At 43.4% G+C, this 24,382-nt stretch overlaps 1 protein-coding gene across 4 annotated transcripts in view; it reads right to left on the reverse strand.

The window, feature by feature from the left end:
• Positions 1–2,592: 2,592 nt before the first annotated feature.
• NEDD9 (neural precursor cell expressed, developmentally down-regulated 9) overlaps positions 2,593–24,382 on the reverse strand; it is a 107,146-nt gene continuing 85,356 nt past the window's right edge. For all 4 annotated transcript variants that reach the window (XM_056330480.1, XM_056330479.1, XM_056330481.1 and 1 more), the window contains 5 exons: positions 10,153–10,254; positions 8,853–8,954; positions 7,188–8,411; positions 6,738–6,827; positions 2,593–5,326 (listed from right to left, as the gene is read on the reverse strand). In XM_056330480.1, coding sequence (XP_056186455.1) covers positions 4,817–5,326; positions 6,738–6,827; positions 7,188–8,411; positions 8,853–8,954; positions 10,153–10,254 — 2,028 coding nt within the window. In that variant the 3' untranslated portion in view covers positions 2,593–4,816. The remainder of the gene's footprint in view (positions 5,327–6,737; positions 6,828–7,187; positions 8,412–8,852; positions 8,955–10,152; positions 10,255–24,382) is intronic.

Below are 24,382 nucleotides of genomic sequence, written 5' to 3' on the forward strand. Positions count from 1 at the left end.
GAGGCACAGAGCAATGCCCTGGGAAGGTGTCTCCCCCGAGGTCAGGCTGCGAGCTGAGTGCACCGTGCCCTGCATAACTGGTGAAGGTTAAATATTTGAGTTTTGAACGGAGAACGACATACTTGTGTTTCCAAAGTGAGTCCAGTGGCCAGCAGCATGTCCAGCATGATCAGGCGTTGTTAATGATGTGAACTGCACTCCAGATTTAGCTCCGGTTTAAACAAAGTAAGATTGCTTCTGGAGGGAAGCAGCTTGCTGGAGGGAAACAGGGGGTACAGGTTACTGAGAGCCTGTGCTCGCCCTCGTGCTGGCTCCCAGGAGGTTAAGCCTCATGTCACTCCTGCTCCATCTCTGAAGTCAGCAGGTTTATGATAAGGCTGGGTTAGATGTTTCTCCTGCTGCTGTTCACTTCATCAAGGTACTCTCCAGCCTGGATTCATCACTCTCTTTGAGTCCGAAGAACATCTGGGAGGACTCTGCATTGCTGGATGTAACTGTCTGTTTACTCTGATGTTGAATATCCACACAGCTGTATCCAGGGCTCTTAAGACAGAGAAAGCTGCTGTCTTAGGTGGAATTTGGGTGCAAACAGCAAAAAAAAATATTATTTTTAAAAAAGAAATATAAATAAATCTGCATTATCTGGACAGTTCATCTCTAAGATGACAAAATCTAGCGGAAAAAGGGCTCGGCTGATTCAAGAGTGATGTGTATATGTTGCTTGTGAAACTGCCAGCGTAACAGGTTAAGATGAAATGAACAGCCACGTTTCAGAGTTGGGAGGAACACTCTGTGTCGTCCTCTGGGGGTGGCGAGACCCTGTCTTTGCCCTGGAAAGGTTCCTGTCCAAACGCGAACTAATGCTGTGAACATTGTCAGAGGAGAAAGGGGCAAGGGAGGGAGGGTTAGTACCTTTGGAGTAAATACTACGAGTTTCTAAAGCCTTTTGGTTGAGACTGAGGCACGTTAAGATGGAGCAGGCAGCCTGGAAGTGGTGTTCAACAGGGAAAAGCGGGATTTGGAGCAGAACAGCTACAGATGCTCGGCTCGTGGGCACAGGGAAGGTGTCACTGGCACAGCAATACTCCGAAGAGCGCTGGCAGTAGACGTGGGAGGGATGTTTCTGCAACATAGCCCAGATGTATGTGGCAGAGAGCGCCAGAAGCTCTAGGGTCTAGAAGTTAGAGGGGATGTGAAGATGCTGGGGTGTGATCTAGCATCAGGCAACGGGCTGGGACGTTGGTTTCCTACACCTTGGGTTTGCCAAGCTGCAGCGGCGCACAGCTAATGAAAACACAGCAGCTGGGCAGCCCTGGCTTGCAAGAAATGGCAGAGGTAGCCCCAGGGGGCTCTGCAGTTTGGGGTGCAATGAAGTTATGTCCTGCATCGATGCGAACTGATAATTTCTCTAAAACCCGCTCACTTCAAGGCTAGCTTTTGCCTCTTTCTCCCTCGCTCATCATCCTGGACGAGAGAAGAGAGGCAGCATTTTTCTAATTAATATGAATTGATATTTACTTAATGTCTAGACTAAGCAGCCAAATGTGTTCTGCTTTTGCCACTAGTGTGAGGCAGACTTTTTTTTTTTTTTTTTTTTTTCACACTGGACACCAGAGAATCTTTTCATGCTGGTCATCAACTTGGTTGCCAAACAGCAGCCGTGTCTTGGCAGCTGTGTGGGGACGCTGTGGCTCAGGGAGGGGAGCAAAGAGGCTCTTTTGCCTGTTCTGAACCATTCTGGCTGTCCAGTCCCTCCTCTGTTGTTAGCTGACCTTTTTAAATTTAGCAGAGGAACAAAATGGAGCACTTTTGGGAAGCAACCGTGCATCGTTGGCCGTCCCCTTGCGAGGACACGATGAGCCAAACCATTTTTTTGGTTTGCTCTCAAGGCTTTTGTGGCGCTCACGTTCCCCAGCAGGGATGTTGTTCGTTGGCAGCTGGGAACTGGTGTAAGCACAGAGCCAAGCCAGTCCCAGGCTGCTTTTCTCCTCCTTCCACACGTGGGGTGTTGACAGAAGGTAGGGCAGTGCACGGGAGAGTAACTTTTGGGAAAGACTCCGTGATCCTTAAAGCCACGTGGCTGTTTCAGATGGAACCCACACCTTGCTAATGCTTGACTTGGCGTGTAGTAGAAAAGGGGTCCTCTTACTGCTGGGGGGAAGGGTGGCTATGCTGAGTGAAGGTGCTCTTCCCATTCCTGCATGGATCGTGGCTTCACCAGTAAATGCTGGAGAGGGGGAACAGGGCAGAATGGGTGGACAGTCACACCTGTGTCCTGCCACCCCCCCTCATCCTGGGTTTGCATTGAGAGGACCTGCCGTTCACCCCGAGGACCACGCTGAGCCGGTTCCGGATGCAGCTCATGCAGCAGGAACAGACACCGGGAGTGGGGCAGGAGCGTGACCCCACGCACCGTAGGCACCAACGGCCGTATTTTGGGCTTGATGCCTTATGTAGCTGAGTTGCATAAAAGCTTCACCGGCTTCTTCTGGAGAGGCAGAGAAACTGTCCTTCCCCTTGTTTTATACCCTCAGGTTCTCACTTCACACTTAGAAGCACTGATTAGTGAAAAGATGGAAAGAAAGCAAACTCCTAATTTTAGAATGTTTTTGATAGTATTGGCAAGCAGCAACAATATTTCCTTTTAACATGCTTAGAGGACTCTGAAAACAAGAAAAAACAAGACCCAGTGCTGCCTTTTTTTATATAAAAAAAGCTAGTAATTTAATAATTTTAAAATGACTCTCTACAAGATAACAAACTGTAATACAAGCTTGCAATAAAGGTTCTCCTTTTGAAAGCACAAACTATCAACGTAACCGCTAAGCTTCGAAACACCTTCTTGCTTTCTAAGAATACACGGTGAAAAAAAATGGACAAGGGATCCTGACAGAATCCCAAACAACACTAGCACAAAAGAGGTTTGCTTGGATTGCTTTTCAGCAACTGGCTGTTGGTTACGATAGTGTAACTGCCCTTTCGGGGTGTTACGCCAGAGCCAAGCCCTGGAGCCCATTCTGGGCCAGCTGAGGTTGTGCTGGCTCCTGCTGCCCTTCCAGGAACATTCTGGAACTCTGGAAGCGATATTATGGCAGCCATGAGCCACCTTCACTCTGGGACAATACATTAAGGCTGCAAGATTTCACGTGCTGCTGAAATGGTTTTGTTATCCAAGACGACAAATCCCATTTCAATGAGGCATGTGCGTGGACACTAACTGGGAAGGTGAGCGGTCAGGCAGGAGTGCCTATTTTCTGGGTGCTGTTGATCTCATAACTGGGTATTTACCAGTGATCCGCTTGCTGATGCAAACGCTCGGGACACATCAGTGTGGGACTACCTCGAATTACACAAGGACGCTAGTGTTTCTGCTTTAAAAACACCAGAATCGCCCAAAATTTGCCTTAGCCATCGCTCACTTTGAGGCGTGGATTTTAGTCTGAGGACCCCAGGCAAATGGTGTTCTGTGACTTATTTTTAGGGAGTTTGCAAAAAGCAACCGCGACAAATAAGCTTATGTGTTTTGGAGCAGCCAGCACGTGTGAAATTTCTAAAGCAGTCTACTGCTCTGATAACAGTTTTTAAGGGTCTAAATTGAAAATTACTGGGTAGGATTGTGTGTACTTAGTGATGGAATGGCCCCATTAAAACAGGAGGTCATTTTTCACAACAGTGTAGTGCAGAAGGACCAGCACCTATGCAACAGAATTTGGAAAAAAAGCCCAATAATTGAATGGAAGTCAGAACTGCAACAGATACAATTAATTCCCACGAATGTCCTAGAAGAATAAGTGCTATTTCTTCATTAAATTTTGTATATGCCTAGAGATGTTTAAGTTATCTGTTATTTCAAATTAAGCTGTCTTCTTTCCATATGAATTACCATGTGCATGTTTATCCCTCTGGAAGGGACTGGTATTCTAAGACACTGCTCATCTGCAGCCTCAAAGACGAGCCCAGTGGATCCTGGGATGCTCTCAGGAGAACTCTGAGTCCATGAACAATAAGGCTTTCCAGCCTCACTGTTAAATTTAATTGCTGATGCAAAGACATACAAGGTAAACACGTATGAATTTACATTGCTGGGAATTCATCCACATTTTGAAATCCCACGTTGCACAGTTACTAGAAATAGCAAAGTTTGAATGCCATCAGATATTAAATACATACGATTTTGCCTTCCTCCTCAGAAGGCTCTACTTCTTATATATCCTAAAAACGCTGTTCTCCCAAATGCTGTATGCCTTGCTTGATGTGTTGCTGCTTGCAGTTGTGCATATACGCTAGTCAGAATGGTCAAATGCTGTACATAATAAAGCAACATCAAGAGGAGAGTTAAATCTCATGGAATTAACCTATAGAAAGTAATTTCTAAGAAGAGAATGGAGTTCTATGAGAACCATCACACTTGCTTCATGGATTGCTACAAGAAGGTTTCACAACCAAGTTCATGTGCCAAAATCAAGATGGAATGAAAGAAGAGTGCAGCATCCAGTTAACAAATATACTGAGGAAACGGGCAGTATATACAAAAAGATAGGCGCTGCTTACCCGACGCGTAGTTTTTAAGGTGCTTAATTGATGTTTTAAGGAATGTAGCAACATATACATATATGCAGTGTATACAAACCTAAATGTGTATTAGAAACATAATACAGAACCAGATATATTCCCAAATCCCTGATTTCATTAGATTCTCTAACGCGTAAGAATGTATTTAAAATTTTTCATTAAAAAAAAAAAAAATGATAACATTTACATAAAAATAGCTCCAGTTTGTCTGCTTTGCTGCTCATGGATTGGATTCCACTGGGTTTCATGAGGATGCCATTTGGACCAGCGAGAGTTTGAACAACTGTGCGTGACGAGACATCTCTGTGACTCGGTCCACCATCTTCTGTAGGGCTGCGGTGTTGGGGTAATGCAAGGCAGCCACCTTGGTAGCCAGAACAACGCTCTTCAGCAGTTCACACAGCTGGTTGCTGGAGTTCATCACTTTGTTACGTATGTCCTGAGTTGTCACTTGCCTCATAAGCATGTCCCCAATGAACACAAGTTTGTGAGCGCTCAAAATGACAAATTTGCTGTGAGCCACGAAGATTCGGGGGGGCTGAGAAGCATTGACGCAACTGAAGAAGGCGTCAATGGCGTTTAGGAGGGAGTTGAAGTGAGTCTCGCACTGGTCAGAATAGAATAAAAGCAGCTGGCTGTCACGGGAGGTGGCAGTGCTGTTTGCAGTCTGGAGACCTTGAGGTGGTTTCCATTTTGAGATGTCATTCTCTACTGGCTTTGTGATCTCTTGCTCCAGACGTTGGAACTGATTGATCTGAAAGGCAAATGAAAAGGCTCTCTTCAAAGAGCATTCTCCTAAGACGTTGTTATGTGTTACGATTTCACCTTACGCCTCAGGACAGCCCTGGGCATCCCAGCTTGACCTTATGCTAAATAAGAAGTATGTTTTCTAAGATCTTTTATTTTTGGAGAGTGAGGGGCACTGAAGTGCTTTGGTTACCATAAATCCAAATACATAGAGTTCAGAAGGGAAAACCATCTAAAATACTTTATTTGCATTTCAACAAAAAGAAACCAACTAAAAAAACAACCAACCAGCCTCCTGAATTTACAGGCTGTTTGAATTTACAGGCTGTTGCTCATTTGGAATATTCTGAAATCACAAATGAGAGAGATGGAGCCAAGTGGCAGTGACTCCTACACAATCTTTAAAAAGCTGCCATCTCCGTGGGATTTTGAGATGACAAACCTTTAACTCTCACCTCCACATTGCTCGTACAATTTTCTGCCATGCAATATGGCAACAACATATTGAAGAATTAATGAGGGCACAGTGACAGCCCTCCATCTTATATGACCTATTTTTTTTTTAGCATTTAAAGTGATGTTAAGCACGATATTTAATTAATGGTATCACTGTTTACCGAACAAACGTGCAGGGGGCGCGTGTATTCAGTGTGGCCCAGTGATTAAGGCACTGAACTGCAGGTCGGGAAGGCCAAGTTCTCACGCTGGCTTTGTGACTGGCCCACTGTGAGACACTGCAGAAGTCTGTTTCCCCTCTGTGGTAAACTTTTGGAGACAGAAACTGCTTTTTCTTATATGTACGCGCCGGGCCCACCACAATGGTGCATTGTATAAAAAATAATTACCTTCTGAAGTTGAGAGGGTTGGAAATTGTTTGCAAGGGAAAGGCTTATTTCTGCCACAAGAGGTGTCACTCTAAACACTGACAGCTGTGGCTAGGCTTCTGCTCAGGTATGGAGTGGCAACAAGGAAATGAACAGGGCAGAGATGCTGATCTTCGGAATAGCTGCTCTGCAGCAAATACCGAGGGTTTCTTTGGCATAAGCAATCACGGCACACATGGTGCCAGGAAGGTGCTAAAATTTTGATGCTTATCATTTCCCATTTGGAGCATGACAGTATGCGGCTTTGTCCTTCGCAGTCATAAATCCATTAATGGTGGAGCCTGACTGGTATAAATCCCACTTGGAAAGAAACTAACCTGGAGCTGCTGTTTAGCCAAGACCTAATACCTGTCATCTTCATCATCTAGCACCTGGGACAACTGTGTGTGCTGGCGCTCACACACACCTCACAGCCATGATGCTAGCAGTTGCACACTGCTAAGGGAAGGGCCCCTCCTGCTTTACTTGACAAATACTCCTTACGTGCAAGCAACACTGCATATTAATGTGATTACTGCACCTGAGCAAACATACCTGATGGTGCTCTAGCTCCATTTTGCTTTGCTTGATGATATTTTCTTTCTCCAGCAGCTCCCTCTGTTGCCTTTCAAACTCTTCTTTCCCCTGTTTTGCATAACGTAAGACACCGTGTTAAATCAAACCCACTAAATGACATCTCATAGGTCAAATAACAGGCTGCTTTGCATCGGCTTTTTCACTGGTAGTGCACCACTAAGAGTATGGAGAAGAAAAGGATAGTGTGGCACAGCAAAAGGCTACTGCTATTTTTATATATATTATATATATAAGGCTATATATATATATATATATATATATATATATCACCCCGGTGGAATTACTCTTGAATGTAATACGTATTAGTGCGGCAATCTAATTGCTGCTTGCTTCCCTGAAAACAGCTTCTGCAAAAACCAGACAACTCTTACGTGGCCTTGTGCAGAACAAGGTGTTGGGTTTACCTACCTGCAGGTGAACATAATCGTAGTCGTCCATCCAGCTCTTTTCTGAGCTCTCACTGGTGGTACTGGGAGGGTGCTGACCCTTACTCAGGAGCGGAGGAAGGGAACTGCAGTGGTTCTGTGCTTTTTCTCCATGACGCTGCATGTGAGGATTGTCATATAGATAGTCAGGAGCGTTCATGATATTCTCTGGTATGTTTTTGAAACGTGAGCTACTCAACGCCTGTTTGAAGAGCACCTCTGCGTTGATGCTGATGGTAGTGGTCAGTTGCTTGGCATCATCCGGGACTGTCCTTGCCACCATAACAAACCGATCCAGGTCATCACACTTGTTCTGCAGTCTGTTGACAGCTAGAACGTTCAAAGACCAGTTGTAGCTGTTCAAGTCGTGACTGGTTTGGGTAAGGATCTGGTGAGAGTCCTCCAACCTTTGCACTTCCCTTCTCATTTTGTTAAGAAGGCTGAACTCAGATAGGCAGGAAGCATTGGCTGCTGATCCTTTCGCAAACTGGAGGTACTCCAACAGTGACTGCTCAACCTTATCCACAGCAGTGTGAATTTCATTGATGTGTTTCTCCATATATCCATAAGACCGCCAGTCTGCTGTAATGAAGGCCATAAGGTTACTGACAGCTGTCTCCACCATCTGCTGGAGGCGATAAAGCCTCTCTATAGCAGTGTCTGGGTCAAGGATTAGTCTTTTGTCCTGTGCAGTTGATGCTGAGAAAGAAGAGTCTTTTGATGTTGTTGAAGATGTGGACATATTACTCCTTGTGCTTCCTGTGCTGGAGAAAGACAACCTGTTTATCCCATCAGTCACATCCTGTAAGCCTTTAGTGTCTTGGAGGACTGGTGGTGGCACGTCATATACACCTTCTCTTCCTTCTGGGATGAGACTTTCGCTGAGTCCTGTCTGTTGTCCTGGGAATGCAACTCCTCTTGGGGTATCATAAACATCTTTTTGAGGTGCAATTTGCTGTCCAAGAAAATGGTTTTGATGGTTCACAGGGATGTCATAAACATTCTGTTTCTGTGGCACTCCATCTGGCAATAAAACACTCTCAGGAGAAAATTTATTAAGTTCTTTCCCAGTTGCTTTGGTGATGGGAGGAGGAATATCATATACTCCTTCTTGTCTTACACTGTGGCCAACTGGAGACGAAAAATCCTGCAAATTTTCCCTCAGGCCTGTATCATCTCGGCATGCAGATGGAGGTGTAGCATAGACCTGCATCACAGAAAGCAAACCATGAAACTGGCTAGAACAAAAAATATTTTACATCTTCCACATGGCCTATAAAATGCTGGGGTGGATGACCTGCCATTGACTTTCATGGAGTCAGCTACTTATCCTGCGTCTGACGGAGCATCACTTTCAGAATCTCACTTTTTAGCATTCATCTTGATGCAAATTTTTAAAAGTAGCAAAATCCAAAGACAGCACGCTGCCACAAAGAGAATATAGGTCTAATTATCAATTCACACTCCATAACATTAATAACTTCGATGCAGTGCATCACTTTACCAGTTTTAACGGTTTAAAAAACCAAGGAAATCTTTAAAGTACTGAATCTCCTTTTCCGTCAGGATCACGTATGAACTCTTGTTTAAATATGTCTTTGGTCAGACATGAAAATACAGGATCTTGTGGAAACAGCGTAATACTTACCCCTTTGGCGGGTGGTATGTCATAGACTCCTAAAGCTTTTGCTTCGCCCATGGGAACTGGAAGCGCAGGCCCCTTAACCGATGCAGGGGGAATGTCATATATCTAAAGAAAGAATAAATTGATACAGACAAGTCACCTCAGGAAAGGTCTGGTCTCAGGTGAGTTTTCCTGGTTTCTGTGTTTCCTCTCATACAGCTCAAAGATGATCAGAACTCTTCAACTTTGTTTCGTATGGGAGAGCTGCTGGGATTGGCCTGGGATTTTGGACAGTTAGGAGGAAATGCACTTTGCTGGGCCCGCTCTGGGCAACTGTGTGGACAGCAAGCTGGAGAGATGAAGTCATGGCTGACTTCCGTCCTGACAGTTAAATCAAGGCCAGTCTATTATACATACCTGTTGGGGTGAACAGGGGAGCAGTATAGTCACGTTACCAGAACGAATCACACCCTTAGTGACAGAGATCAGAGGGGCTGAGGAATAAGCTTGTACTAGTACGCACTAAACTCTGAAACTAAGGCTGCCCTTGTCAGCATCACCTATCTGCTTTATCAGGTGCAGTGTGAGCTGTCTCACTAGCAGAGAGTACAGCTGTCAGATGTTTCAAGCATCCCGTTTGGTGGCGTGTCCAACGTTACAGTGGGTTCTGCATGTAGTCTAAGGCCACCGTCTGAATGTCTCTTAAGCCAGACTTCCCAACAGTTCTGGCCATTCGGTGTCAGCCTGTGTTATGTACTACTGAGCTTCAACGTTATCCTCTAAAGGAGCTGCTCTTTCAAAGAGCCGTGGAGAGATGCAGGATCGTTGGGTTATAGGTCCTGCAAGCATTTAGATGTCTGTGGTCTTGGGGACTGAATGCTAAGGGTGTTCCCCAGAACAAAGATGTATTTAAGTTCAGTGACATGGTGCAGTAGACATGTGGTGAAAATAACTCCCTGCATAGTAGCTGTTCATCTAGGCGATAATTTTACCCTTACTGAGTAAATTACTGTCAACTATGCAACAACAAAGTAAGGGGGAAAAAAAGATTGTTCCCAGGGAGCAAGTTTATTCTGTTTAGATACAGTCTTTGATCAAAACACAGAAAACAAATGGGACTTTTGCGTTTGGTGTGCTGCCAAATCTTAGTCAACATCAAATACAACTTTGAAATACTTCTGCGCTCTGTGAATAAGCCACAGCATCTAATTAAAACATATTTTCCCTCTGAAATGAGAGAATTTGCTTTGCTCATAAACTTCCAGTAGACATTCATCACCTTCTGTGCCCTGTCAGTGCTGCTGGCAGTTTTATTGGTACTTACCCCTTGGAGAGGGCGAACAGGGGGGATATCGTAGGTATCCTTCTGGTATTTGGAAGGGAATTCATAAACATAACCTTGTCCTGACCTGACTGGAGTTATTACCTGTGCGATAAAAGAAAAGAGGAAACTAAGTCTCTGAGGATGTTGGCGTATTCTCTCTGTAACTGCACAGGGTATAAACAATCTAGTGCTATTAACATTCACTCTTTACGTGGCAACGTTAGTAACACAAGTCTACATGCACTTCTGACAGTTGAACACCACCAAGTGACTGTTAGTAGCTACAAATGCACCATCTTTTCCTTTTAGACCATGTTCTGACATGGCTGCTTGCTAGTGCTACAGCATCTTCTGTTTGTCAAGCACAGGTTCTCCAGCAGGGCTACGGGAGTTTGGTCCCTTCCTCCCACTGAGCACAGACCACACAAGCTGACAGCTGACGGTTACACCACCCGACATACACGCTGATCCTGCTGAGGTGGAGTGTCCCCACTTACTGGCAGAGGCTTAAAATACTACGTTCAGGCTCTGGGAGGTACTTCCCACCTACTCTGGCAGGGTGTCTTGTGCTACTGTGCTCCATAGCACAACATCCTGGATAACTGGGTGTGAGCTGTGGCTCTGGGAATTCTTTACATAGAAAAGCTATGCTTAACCCTTCCAAAGCGGGACGTTCAGCTTTCCTCTCTGTTTGGTTCGCCTATATTAGTGGCTAAGAGATAGGAAACATTAAGCCATTCTTGGAAGTATATAATGCAAGAACAGCCTGTGAAAGAAAAAAAAAAACTAACTTAGAATTTTCATTTTTTGACATTTTCTACACCATTAACTACCATAATGACTTCAAATAAACCTTGGTAAAATGCCTCGTGTCTTGGACAGCATCTGCATGGCAGAATTTCAGTATAGTGTGGTATAAAACAAATGTTACCTAACCTCAAGAAAGAGCTGGGTTTACAGTGGAAATGCTGACATCTTAACCTCTGCTGGTGCTATTTAGCTCTAACAAAAAAATAGAAATACTGTAACACAAAGGCATAAAATGTCAAATTACAGAGGCCTGTACAAGATGTAGCTCTGTACTCATATGGGGAGAATTCTGTATGACAGCTCCCTAACTGTCTTTGGAAATGTATGTATGACATACAACAGAGTTTCTGCCCAAATGCTCAGTAAAGATCCTGTAAGTTTTTGCTGTAAGGAATGCTAGTATCCCGGTCAGATTCCACAGGGAGCTTTGCTTGACTGAGGTCTGCAGGGAAAGCCCCTGATGCTAACCTGCTACCCCCTCTCCGCTATGGTAACAACACAGGCTTTCCTTCTTGTACCAAATATTGCTGTGTAATCTCTCTCCCTGTGCCACGAAACAACCACTGGATTTTCCCCCTGGGGTGACTGCCGTACCAGTATGCAGTACACGCCTGACCGACTGGGAGCAGCCCAAGGCGGTGTGGCCACTGCCCCAGGCGAAGGAAGGCCATTCAGCCTGGCAGGCGGGGAACCAGTGGGTTTTGCAGCTGCTTTTCCTTGAATTAGCATCAGAGGAAGGAACTGGAAGCTCTATGGTCTCCAGTGCTGGGTCACTTCGCTGCCCATGAGAGAACTCCTGCTGAATTGGGTGTGCAGTTAATAGGGCTTACATACAAGAGTTGCTTAAAAAGAATCTAAAAAGGTATCGAATTTATGACAGACTGTTCTCTCCCACCGAGTCACCTACTGCACTGTAAAAGGTACCTACAGACACAACTTTCAGAAAGTTCTCCCTTAAATTACTGGAAGAAGCTTCCCATAATGGATCGCTCCAGACATTACTCCTCCCAGGCCACTCTCATGTAATACTGGGATTATTTTGTTTGCCTGAGAAACTGCTAACCTGGATCAACATTGCTTCCTCATGCTTTTTCTGCCGGTGAGGGCTGGTGATCAGACTAGCTGTCTATTTTTTGCCCCCCCCCCTTTTTTTTTTTCCCCCTTTTTTCTTTCAGTTGGGTGCTGCCAGTCAAACGCTTTCCACCCAAGCCAGGAACAGAAAGATTTGGTTTTAGGCAATGTTTACTCAGACTTCCAGGGACTTCAAAATTACCATCATAGTGTTGCTTTAATGATGAGTCACTGGGTGTTTAAAAATGCTCCTGCGGGAGAACAGCCAATGCACAGTAAACACGCAGGGCTGTTTCCTGGGTAGCCCGTCTCTGTGATCCCTTCTGCTACTGTGAACACTGTGGCACTAGGCTGCTTGCTAATATGCCGGGAAACTGCTTGACCGCTCCAGAGGAAAAAAAACCAGTCTGTCCATGGCAGGCAGCCAGAGACCCCCCCACCAGTTGCACCCCTGCAGTTTGGCTCTGCTTTCCCCACTGCCTAGCAGAACAAAGCAGGAGGCAGGCTCCAAAAGGCAGGTATTGGTCCCTTGGTCTGAAATTTTTATAAACCCTTGCTCAGCTGTGGTCTGCTTCAGAAGCTGAACTCTTATCGTAAACCCAGAGCAGGAATAAAATTTGACCACATCTCTTCCAGGCCTCAGATGTGTGATGCTTCTTGCAGTCCTGCCCATGGAGGCAACGTATGGCACCTCTGCAGCAGCTTTATGGCACCTCAGTTCTCCGAGGTTTGCACAGCACTTTAGAGAAGCGCCTTTCCACAGGCTCAGCCCTAACTGTCCTACCCATCTCATCCCTAAGCGCGTTCAGGATACAAGACACCACCACCCTCTCCTTGCTCAGAGAATTAATTGCCACGAGCAAACTCAAAGAAAAGTCACAGGCTTCCAATATAAAAAAGGGAGCTCAGCTGAGCAGCGCAGGGAATAAGGCATAGAATCACAGAAGGTTGGAAAGGACCTTGAAGATCATCGAGCCAACCCTAAATCTAACACTGCCAAACCCACCACTAAATCACATTCCTAAGCACACACAAGTAAAAGCACTTGCTGTGGTTGTTACAGGTAAACACGGTGTTTCGCTTTTGTAAAAAGAAGCTCTGCTGGCAAAGCAGATGATATCCTTACGCTGTGGAGACCAGAACACATGTGGAGAAGCTACGCTCGTGCTCAGTATTTACAGAGAGATCCTCCCTCGCTCTGCGTACAGGAGTATCATGCAGCTGTGATTATTCTTGTAGCTCATCCTTAGAGACCTTTCCCATTTTTCACAAGAGACTGACACACCAGATGATATAGGAAAGGTTTACAGTACTGCAGGGCTGCTTATATACTGTGCCATTATACAATCCTGAATAACTCCACTAAAGCCAGACCGGCCAGATGAAGGCGGCCCGTCTCACCCAGAGCTGCAGGGCTTCTGCTATCACGTATCTTGACACTTGCTCTCTTTCCCATACTTGACTAACCCCAAGGAGCGGCCAGGCAGAGTCACTCCTTTATTTAGGTGAAACAACCCCCTGCCCTGAGTGCTTCTGGCTGTTGTCAAAGGAAGCGAGAGGCTAAACCACGACGTGCCTGATTCTGGGTATTCATGGGTACAGCCTGCCTGTAGGGTGACTGCAGGCAGGAGACCTGAGCTGCCTGCAGCGCTGTGCTTAGCGGTGCACTCTACTTAAGGTGGCATTTATTTTCCAAATAAAAATGCATCAGAGGCTTCTATGTCGGCTCCTTTTTAGGCTTGTGAAAAAGCTATACAGAAGACAGAAAATACAACTTTAAGAAACCCAGCAACAACCAAGCTGTTGTTAACATGAAAGACAATTTTTCCTCCCAGTGACTCAGGTATATTTCCCTGTGTGGAGGATTATTATCTAGTAACAACATGTTCTGAGCGATTTCACATAAAATCTGCAAATGCTGATCTGGTCTGCAGTGAGTACCAGAACATTTCCTGCTGTACCTCTACTCCTCTTCCAACACTCCTCACTAGGTTAAACGTGCCTGTGAACTGCTTGTTCCTAGTCCATTCAGAACAGCAGCAGCTCATCGCCAAAACCTATCCTGAGCGAACGTTGTGTAACAGTAATTCAAACAATATCCACGCTACTTCACAAAGTGAAACTGTGGAGCTTTGTTCTGATTCTCATGTCTCCAAGACATGTCTCATGTCTCCTCATAGGTCATGTGAGCCAGGACATGTGGCTGCACTGCTGCTTCTGCATGAGGAAGAGGGAGGTAGCAGAGTAGGTGAATTAAGAGAAGTACCAAACCCAGTATTTTCAGAAGTAACTTTTGATTTTGGATCTTCATCCATAAACACATTGAATGAACTTGCTGCTTCTGAATGAGATGCTCAGCCCTTTCAGTGCATTGTTCGACCATTTTTTATGGCTTTGAATGTTTGATGGCGGTTTAATTTTGAAGATGGACTTCAGAAGGAAGGAGGTGGCTGCAAAAGAAAAGGTCCTCTTCTCTCACTTCTGGAACAGGGATAGAAGCTCTATCTGGTACTTCAGAGTTTATTTCCTAACAAATGTCACTGAACTTCAGGCCTTGCGAAGATTTTTCCTCCTTTTACCTGTTCTCTTTTAAGAATGCCTGTGGTCATCTAAGTTTAAATAATCCTGCATTTCAAACCAGCAATTTTCCTTGTTTACGCGTTAAGGGAAACAGATGGTGTTCCCACAAATTATCTAGCCGAACATTCTCAAAACATTGTTAACCACTTAATCCATGCAGAGTAACTAACCGGGACCTGGTTTGGCTCTGGCAAAACATGTAATGAGCCTACTTCAAACTCCCAGTACCGCAAAAGAAAGACAACTGTGCAGAAAGTTTGTTCTGTTCTTGCTAAAGACCATACTCTTCCAAAAGCAATTACTTGGGTCTTTTCCATGCCAATGGCATGTTACTAACCAAGAAAAAGAGCTGAATGTGCATGTACTTTGCAAAACATCCAGTCCTGTGGTTCATTAAATCCCTCTTCCTTAAATACAAGGAAAAAAACCCCAACTCATTCTATTCCTTCCAGGATTAAAATGGATGTTAGGCTGCAATAGAGAACATTCCTAACCCAGGCAGCAATAAAACAGTTCTCATGCTTACGGCAGACGCACAGCAGCGTAGTTTACATTGTTTAACAAGGAAAAATAGCAAATAAACCTACTGAAGCCAACAGAGTTACTCTGAATTCATAGCAGCACCGTGGAGGGCAGAATTTGGACTGTTCCCATAAGCAGCAATACCTGAGATGCAGAATGATGGTGGGAGGTGGGAGAACTGAAGCTGAGGTTTGCTGCACCTCCGCAACACCTCACCTCACCCAAACCACAGGCACACAGGGGAGCTGAAAAGGGCAGCTTGCTATTTCCCAGCACAGTCTCTTAACCCCAAGAATGTCTGCTGACGACTTTTAAAATAGATCAGTTCTTTTTGGAGGTAGAAAAGAAGAGGCACGTGAGGTGAAATTTCACGTATTCATTTTAAATCTGGATGAAGAATTGTATTAAAATATATCTCCTCCCATTATGCTCCCCTCTTCACCCCATGGTAACTCTCAGCAGTTGGTGAGCTATTGCCACCAGCTGCTGCTAATCTCAGCTGTCAGCCCCGTATCTATTAAAACCAGCTGTACCTTACCCTGGGAAGGGTCCTGCCCTGGAGGAGGCCAAGTGGTGGGGTATAAAATGGGGCTGCTAGTAAACCCTGAATGTGGGGAAAAATGACTCAAAATGTAAGTAAAGGGAAAAAGAGCATGTTTGTTTTCTGTTGTGAAGTATTTCTGTAAGTTTAATACAAAGCTCTAGTGGTTGAAATCCTGTTCCTAAGCCTCTTGGGTGGATATGTAACAGCTACCTGGGCTTTCTTAGGCTTGTAAGAAAAATCAAATAGTTAAAGAAAATATGGGGAAATTGTAAGAGAGAGGAATTAAGGGGAAGAATGTAATTCCTGCTCTCTTGAACTCCCAGTCCTTTGGAAGGCAGTGGCAGGAGCCACTGAACAATGCAAAATCAGGCTGTGAGCTGCCTCTTGGCCATTCTGTTTTGCTGTATGTATTTAAGAAAGCCAGGTATGTCTCCTTAAATCATTTTTCTTTGGGAAAGTCCCTGTGGCAAAGTTGAACAGCAAGAAGGTTGTGTTAAAGAACGGAGTTTCTAAGGTAATCTGGGTATTTGAAAGAACCTAGCTAGCTGGCTAAAACCCTGTCCTTTTTACAGAGAGCACGTAGGGTGTCCTCTGTCTTTTGCAAGCTGCGTTAAGATTCCCAATAACTGATAATGAATTTTCTGACAGTAATACCTATTGTATCACTTGGTACTGCTTACTGTAAAAAAAGAGCAAAAACGCTCTTATGATGCAGTAGCCCCAGCTTCTTTATTTTCTATATATGATGACACACAATGTGTTTTTCAGCTGTCAGTGAGTAAAGGTTGGGGTTTCATTCTCACATGTGTTACGGATATTCACTCATAAATGTATTTGTAGGCTGATCTAGGTCTTAGGATTATGAAATGGTAATGCTTTAACCTAAATAACGTATCAACATTGGGCCACTATAAACTGTCACATTGGAATATTTTCTGCCACAACTGAACCATTGAGGAGCTTTCGATCAAAGCTCACAGGCTGAAAGAGCGGGGAAGAAGCTTGTAGAGGCATTTCTTCTAACGCACCAGGCTTGTAGCTGCCACTGTGAGTTGTGTCTAGCAATGAGCCCAAACATTTCTGCAAGGTAAGAGGAAATCAGCAGAAATGACTGCATTTTCTTTCCTGGGTTGAGTGAGTTATCACCTCTGTGTGGTGGAAAGAAACGTGGTATGAACACACACAGTGATACTACCACTTGCCTTTGGGTGTTCCCCAGTGAATTTTCTGAGAAGAAGATTCAGATACGTGAAGAAAAGGAAATGTGACAATTACTACCCTGATACAGAACTGATTTATTTCCTGATCTTGCTTTCAAGATACACCTGCTTATTTTCTCCTATGCTTACAAAGATCTGCTTTTCTCCTGAAAGTGAACAAGCTCTTAGGGCTAAAGCGTGTCCAGATGTCGCTGATTCATGGTGCGTTAAATTAAAAATGCTTAACATTGCAGGCTCAGGGATTTAAAGAGCAGGTTTTAAATGTGGCTCTGTAGTGCCTCACCAGTAGATGCCCAGTCTTAAAAAATGCCTGTGATATTGTAATGCAAATGACAACAATGAAAATGGGTGTTTCACTTTTCTCCTTTTGAAGTCATATTATTTCAACCAGATTTATGCAAGTTTTGGGTTGTAAGTCTTGAAGATGTAGAGCTGAAGTTGTGAAACTGATTTAAAACACAAAATGTGAAGTCATGAGCTGGCCTTGATTCAAACCATCAGCTGCTGGTGATAATGGTATAGCCATAGCCAACTGCTTTGCAACTAGCCTAATTCTGACTCTTTAACTTCTGCTGTGACCTTTTCCATTAATTGGCACACAAAAGCAGGTTAATTACACTAATTTTCAGTTTTGTTTCTCCTATATTTTGTCTCTCCAAATATTTTTTTTTAATCTATGGAGTTACATAAATGACCTAAGCTCTGATTCACATGAGGGCTGTATTAAGTATAGGGGAATGCTGCTGACTTGCATCAGATGTTGCTTTGGATTATAGTGTCGAGTTTTTGCTTGCTGCTGGTGTTCATGATCACAAACTAACTGCAGATACAAAGGTCTGTCTCTCTGCAGACCTTACTGAATGAGCAGTACAAGGCACAAAAAACCTCAACAACTTTGTCACTGACAAGACTTGACTGGGGTTTTTTTTGCTTTGTTTTATGATGTTTTTGTGACCTGGTTCTGCTCTCTCTCGTACCAACTCTAGGGCTTTCTGCTAGTTGTGTTATGAGCAATGTTTCTGCTTGCTTCAGTGGAACAGGCTTGGTGCTGGCTGGCCTTGAATTGCAAGGCTGACTCAGAAGGGGTATTTCCTAGCTTCTGGTGGAGTCATTCTTGCTTACAAAATGAGATTAAAAGGAGCCAAACTAACATTTCTGAGGATCTCCCATTTTTGAGAGGAGAGGAAGAGAATAAGAGATGAGCAAAATATCCCCATTATTATGAAATTATCAGGATTTCTAAGAGAAGTGTGAAAGAGGATACTTGCCCAATACTCTTGTTACGAGTTTTACCAGCGCTGTCCCTGTGACAATTACTTCATTTAGACAGACAGTGAGATCCCCATTTCTGCATGGATCGGCCAACAGGACTAAAGAGCTGCTGTGTTACCGTACTGGTGATAGAACAGGCATGGGCTTTGAAATAAATGTCTGTGGATGGCTCTTACAGAGAAAGAAAACCCCCAGATTATTGTGTGCTAAGTTCTAGTGGAGAAATAGCTGCAACTGCTAAAGCATTCTCTGGAAACCTGTGCTTAAATTTGAGCTGGAGTTTTAATTAATGAAAGTGTGTGGCGAAACTCAAAGTGTTTTGGTGTCTGGCCTGTAGTAAATATTTAAAGCAGCATCTTGCTTTGGCTGTCCCAGTCTGTCTAGTCTTCCCATTTTAAAAAGGTTGTCACATTAAGAACCATTTGGCAAATACGCATTTGTTTTCTATGCCAGTAATACTATGACTTCTCTTCTCAAAGACAGAAGCCTGAACTTAGGGCAAGTTTGAAGGAGGAGAGGAAACGAAGAAAAGGATGTGAAGGTGAGGTGCTGGGACAGGTAGAACACTGTGGTCTTACTGTTGTGAATGACATGAAATCCTAAGGTCTCACAAACAATAAATCAGTTTGTTCACTCCAAACAACTTGTTTTAATTCCTTTGAGGAGCTTCATCTTATTTCAGTTATTTTTTCCCTTCTACGCTGAATTTCTAGATGGAATGCTAGGGGCTGGAGGGGAATAAAACTTCATTTGGGATTTGCTGAAGTATGGTATTTCCATGACTACTTGTTTCCTGTCAAATATTTTATTTCTTCCTTTAAGACATTTCTCAGAACAGATCCTTCCCTGTCAACAGTTCCAGTTTTGGTGACTGGCAATTCCCAGTGGGTAAAAAAAAAATAAATATGGTTGAGATAAAGTACTGCCAAAGAGTTTCAGTTCCACAAGACTGTCCTCAGAGGTACACTTGGGCAGAAACCAATGGAAGTGTCCCTAAAGCCTTTAGGTTGGCAACCATCTTGCTGAGAGAAGTAGGCTAAGAAAACCTTCCATCAGGAAGAAGCTCAACTTAATTTGATTTATAGAGGCTGTCTGGCTCACAAGCTGTATTTTAGCTCCATTTTTGTATGGCTTCCTCAAGGCAGCTGTACAGACAAGTGCTCCCATTAACTGGTGTTTAGAATAGCTTGCTTTGGCAAGTTTGTGGAAGGTATAGACACCTTTTAAACAGATGTAAACGCCATCCTTAACTGTCTGTTGCATCTATATAATAATTACCCCAGACCTTAGTCAGGACTGGTTGTGAATATAAAATGTTCTGATGAGACCCTATGGGAATAGATTAGTTTCTTTTAAGGATTAGGGATGGACTCTTATGGAATGTTTCTGTCTCCTAAGAACTTAACTACATTCATTTCACTTTGATTCCATTCTAACAATCTGTTTTTGTAGAAAGATTTAGATTCAATTTTTTGAAAAAATGGATGAAATATTAGCACTGCTATTTTGAAAAGAACAATTGAGATGTTTCATGCCAGACATGTGGAGTGATGATATTCTGATGCTAATTAGTCTTCCTCCAAAACAAAATGTCTACAAAATCACTGAACACCTGTAAAGCCTTTAGATTGCAATAGAACTGTTTTCTGTCAGCAACCTGTCTTCATCTATTCATTTCCTATCTCCAGAAACCATGCTTCCTCCTTATGATGAAATTCACTCTCTGAATAATCGGTTTTCCACTTGTGTTTTTGTAAAATGCTGCTGTGTTTAGGTTTTAGTCCTTACAGGGAAACTTAGATTACCCCAAATCAATGCTTGGTTAGTGGGCTTCCAGATGTAACCAAAGGTCTGGTTAGGTTTCTAACCACCACAAAAAGAGCCCATAAAATTGCATTTTTCTTTTTATAGTTTTTTTTTAGCTAAGGTTTGATCCTGCACTTGTCCCTGTGCAGGCGGGTTTGTGTCCCAAGGGACCTCAGTTATTGGATGAGATTGCAGGACTTGCCTTTTTTCAGATACTAAAGGGAAAAAAAATGCATGCCTCTGGTCTACAAATAGAACTGATTAAAAAGAGCCCCACGCTTAGGAAGAAACGGGGAGTAATGTTGAGCTCATATGTTTACTCAGCCTAATAAAATGCAGTCTTTTTCTTAAAATACTTCTCTACACATAGCATCAGTGACTAACTGCTGCTTACTCTGTCTTGTGGATGAGGGTTTCTTCACTCTGTGGTTTTCACAGAGATCAGATCAGGAGGACAGATTAACTGCACAGGCTCTTTATCAGTAAAATATGTGACATTAATAGAAGAAAAGCCAGAAAGTTACAAGTGGAACTCTCAAGCCTAAGTAAAAGCCTGTGTGCCATTTTTACCATTGAGTTTGCATTGAATTTGAGAGAACTTCACCCTTTAGAGTGCACTTTGTGAAACAGAGCATTGAGTGCTGAGGTATGTGTTACTGCCCCTGCTCCACTCAGCAAATTTGCTGTGGGTTCAGCACTTTAACATTGAAGTGATGTTTTGTTACTAATGTGAAAGCAGAAGAAACGAGGGACTGTAAGATGACTGGCTGGGTCATTTGAGTAAACCATTTCACAGGAAGCTGTGGTATTTCAGACTTGAGGGTAAACGGGGACATCATTCAATCTTGTAATATAGATACAACTTGCCAGCAAACTACAGAATACTAGATATGTTTGTGGTCTTTCTGATGACAAAATATACCTGCCACACAACTCCTTACTATGCTTAATGTAGGTCTCACTTCATAAATGTGAAAATAGGCAAGAAAAAAGTTAATAATGTGAAAGCAGGCTTATTTCTAGAACAAATGTTTTATATAGCAGTTTTTTCCTCCCGGCTAAGACAGCACTTGTTTAATTGGAAGGAAAAACGTCATAACGCGGCTAACTGGCTCCTGCTACTAAAGTCTGTGCCAGAACTGTCAGGGTGGTGCTGCTTGTGGGGTGGTGTCTCCACTTCTCATGGATTCACCCAACACAACTCTAAAATAAGGACCAGGAAACAAGGTCTGTTCCCTTGGCTGTGGCTTACCCAAACCTCCTGCTGAACACAGTGAACCCTTGAAAAAGGTGGAGATAGCAGGATGGTGGGGTGTGAAACCCTTGATCTGTCAAGGGCATGTTTATACTTGGAAATGGGCCAGAGATGTTCACATGTGGACATGAGTTCCTTCCCTGTTCTGCTTTATCCACTTTTAAAAGGTGGATAAAGCTTGAGTGTTTCCTGAACTGTAAAGTTCTAGTTCAAACAGAACAACAAACAAAAAAGCTGATATGTTCCAAGTTGGCATTAATCTCTATTTGCCTGGCTTAGTCCATGCCTTGTGAGAGCTGCAGTTCAGGGCTGGTAACCCCTACAGTGCAGCCTCTTCCCTGCTCAAACAGCTGTGGTGCATCAGCCTTATATTCTGTTTTGTGCCAATTTCCCTTGATCTAAAGTTCTCTGGAAAGCTACTGATTCCTACAGAAAGCCTTCAGAATTTGTCAAAACTGTATTTCAACAAGGAAATGTTTCCCTTGCGTGTTTTGGCCAATGCTATTTCCAGGATAATAGGGAGTGCACAACAGATCAGTTAGGGGTAACACTGCACCAGAAAAAGCGTGTTTACAGTTAGGGGTAACACTGCACCAGAAAAAGCGTGTTTACAGTTAGGGGTAACACTGCACCAGAAAAAGCGTGTTTAAATTACGGTAGTGACTTTTTTTACATATAGCCTTCCCTGTTTAAAGCTCATGTGTAAACTAATAATTAAACACAGATGCAAAAGAGACTTTGTGCTTTGACAGCATCTTTCTCAAAGGGTGTTCTCGAAGCAGTCTGTACAGAACAAGTTCCTCTCATAATTACCCCACATATTTTGCAGGTGAGATTGCTGAGGTGCAAAAACACTATTCAAGACTATGCAGCAGTCTGGCAAGGATAAAAACCCCAGGTCTCCTGAATGTCAGATTTGTCTAAAGGCTCCTTCTCTTTGCTGGCTGCAGCAAAAGAGAGTAAGTTTGAAGGCAGAGCACAAAGAAGGAAAAAATTCTAAGATACAGCTTTTGTATCTTTATGCTCCTCAGACTCTCTTCACACTTAGGGGTGTAACCGTTCAGTGACTAGACTTGCAGAAGAGCTATAAAAGCTTGGGGCTAACCAAGACTAATTTTAAACCATCCCTTGTTATCGGTTTTGTTTATAGGGTGAGTTTTAGAAGGTGGTATTTCTATGTGATAGAAGGAGCTGATACAGCTCTGTTGTCAACAGCTTGCTTGGCCAGAATCAATTAATCACTATAATTACCTGCCTCAGGACTCCTTTTTGACTTGCTTTGCCTTTCTGGCTAACAAGATGAGTTACCTCAGCACAGCTTTACAACATGCATGCTGTTGATTTACTGTTCCTTAAGGCTAGGCAATTCCTGCCTGACAGCAGTTCCTAAGCTCTGCCTGTAAAACTCGTATCACAGCCAAACCACAATTTGCACAAAGAAAACAGGCAAATGCGTGTAGAAATGGATAGGTCAGAAACTGCTGCTGGTCCTGCTTAGAACGGTGTCTAGAGCCTTCTCTAGCTACTGCTATGGGAAAGGAGAAGGCTTGCGTATAGGATGCCCTCACCGCAAACCCCTTCCACACCCTGAAAACTGCTGAAATGCAGAGCTTGCTAACCAGCTGTTTCTGCTGATGGGAGAAGGCAGAGTGGCTCACTTAAGCCACTGGCACAGGTGTCACAAGTCTGAGAAGAGATTAATCATTCTGGAAGCCAAAGCAAAGATTCTCAAAATCAAATCTTCAAGGTTTCCAGCTTTCCTTTGTACAAAGGATTGCTTTTAATGATTCCTAGAGGAGGAGAATCTGGAGGATGGACTGTTTCCTCCAACAAAGGAGATGAGTGCTGAAGTGCTTCCTCTTAATTAGGCTTTTCTTTCACAAAGGCATAAGCAGATAGTTGCCGCTGTAGCAGTAAAAAGCAGTCTTGCAAGGTTAGGATGACAAAGAAGGGAGTATGTTTTGCATCAGACTCCTCTCTTACTAATAACCCTACACTTCTCTTGTCTACTAGGGTTTCAATCCCAATGAGCTATTTTTAAGTGTAGGACTAGCAATTCCAAGGGAGTAGAGGCATGTCTGCCCCTTGCCGAAGCAAGCCATTGCCATGAGGTTTGCCATCTAGCATGCCTGCCACTAGCAAGACAGTAGCTGAGACTCAGAGCTCTTAAGCTAAATAAATTTAAAGTTGGGATTAAAGTGATCCTACCCTAAGTAGCAAGAATTGGCTAGTGCTAAGCATATCAGTAGCTACTTTGCTGAGGGTAAAATGATTTATAAATGTGCATGTTTAGTTTATTTTGTAGTTGGCAACGTAGCCATTTGTTTTTATACAGCATAGCTGACCTTTCATAGGTTGCAAGGAATTAAAATGAAACAAGTCAGCCAAATAAATGGTCTTGATTTTCTACAGAAGGTGACCTGAATTCAGGAAAAAATCATATTCGAGCTTGTTGAAAAATTTCCAGGCAGAAACTTGGAGAAAATAGATGCTTTAATGCTTCTGATTTTTGCATCTCAACAGAAGTCTGCACTTACACTGAGACTCTGAAATCTTTGGTTTAATTTATCTAGGGTTTTAACAGTCCCTGTAGCAACCAAGTCTATGTAGAATGTCCTATTTCAGAGAGAACAGACTTCACATGCAGTTGGAGAATGCTTTCCTTTCAGGCTTAAATTGTGCAGGGTACACATACACACTTGCGTTACGCTAACTATGCCAGTGGTTGTTTAGGTAGGTCAGGTCCTAAAATTAAAGTACATAACACTCCAAGCTGTTAGCTTGGGCTTCCCAACAGACTTCAGTGCAGCTCCTGTGGCATCTCTGCTGCAGCGCTGTAATGTTTCATGCAATGTACAGTAAAGTGGGATCTCTTCTGTGCTGTACCATCAAAAGGCTGTTCACCAGGTGCCCATAAACTACCTTGGAGGATATCTAAATGCTGCTGTGGATAGGTAAACTATATTGCCCCTGAAAAAGATTTCACTGTATCTAGTCTGTAGGGAAAGGAGAAATGGAGAGAAAAGATGTAATATTTCTCAGAAAACCTGCATAACTGCTCTAACAAAACTCCTATCTCTACATGAGCAGCAAGTGCAATTTTCTCACTTTATCTTTTTGGACACCCCGCAAAATTTCATTGTGGAAAAG

Source organism: Falco biarmicus, chromosome 3, assembly GCF_023638135.1.
Source record: "Falco biarmicus isolate bFalBia1 chromosome 3, bFalBia1.pri, whole genome shotgun sequence".
NCBI lineage: Eukaryota > Metazoa > Chordata > Aves > Falconiformes > Falconidae > Falco > Falco biarmicus.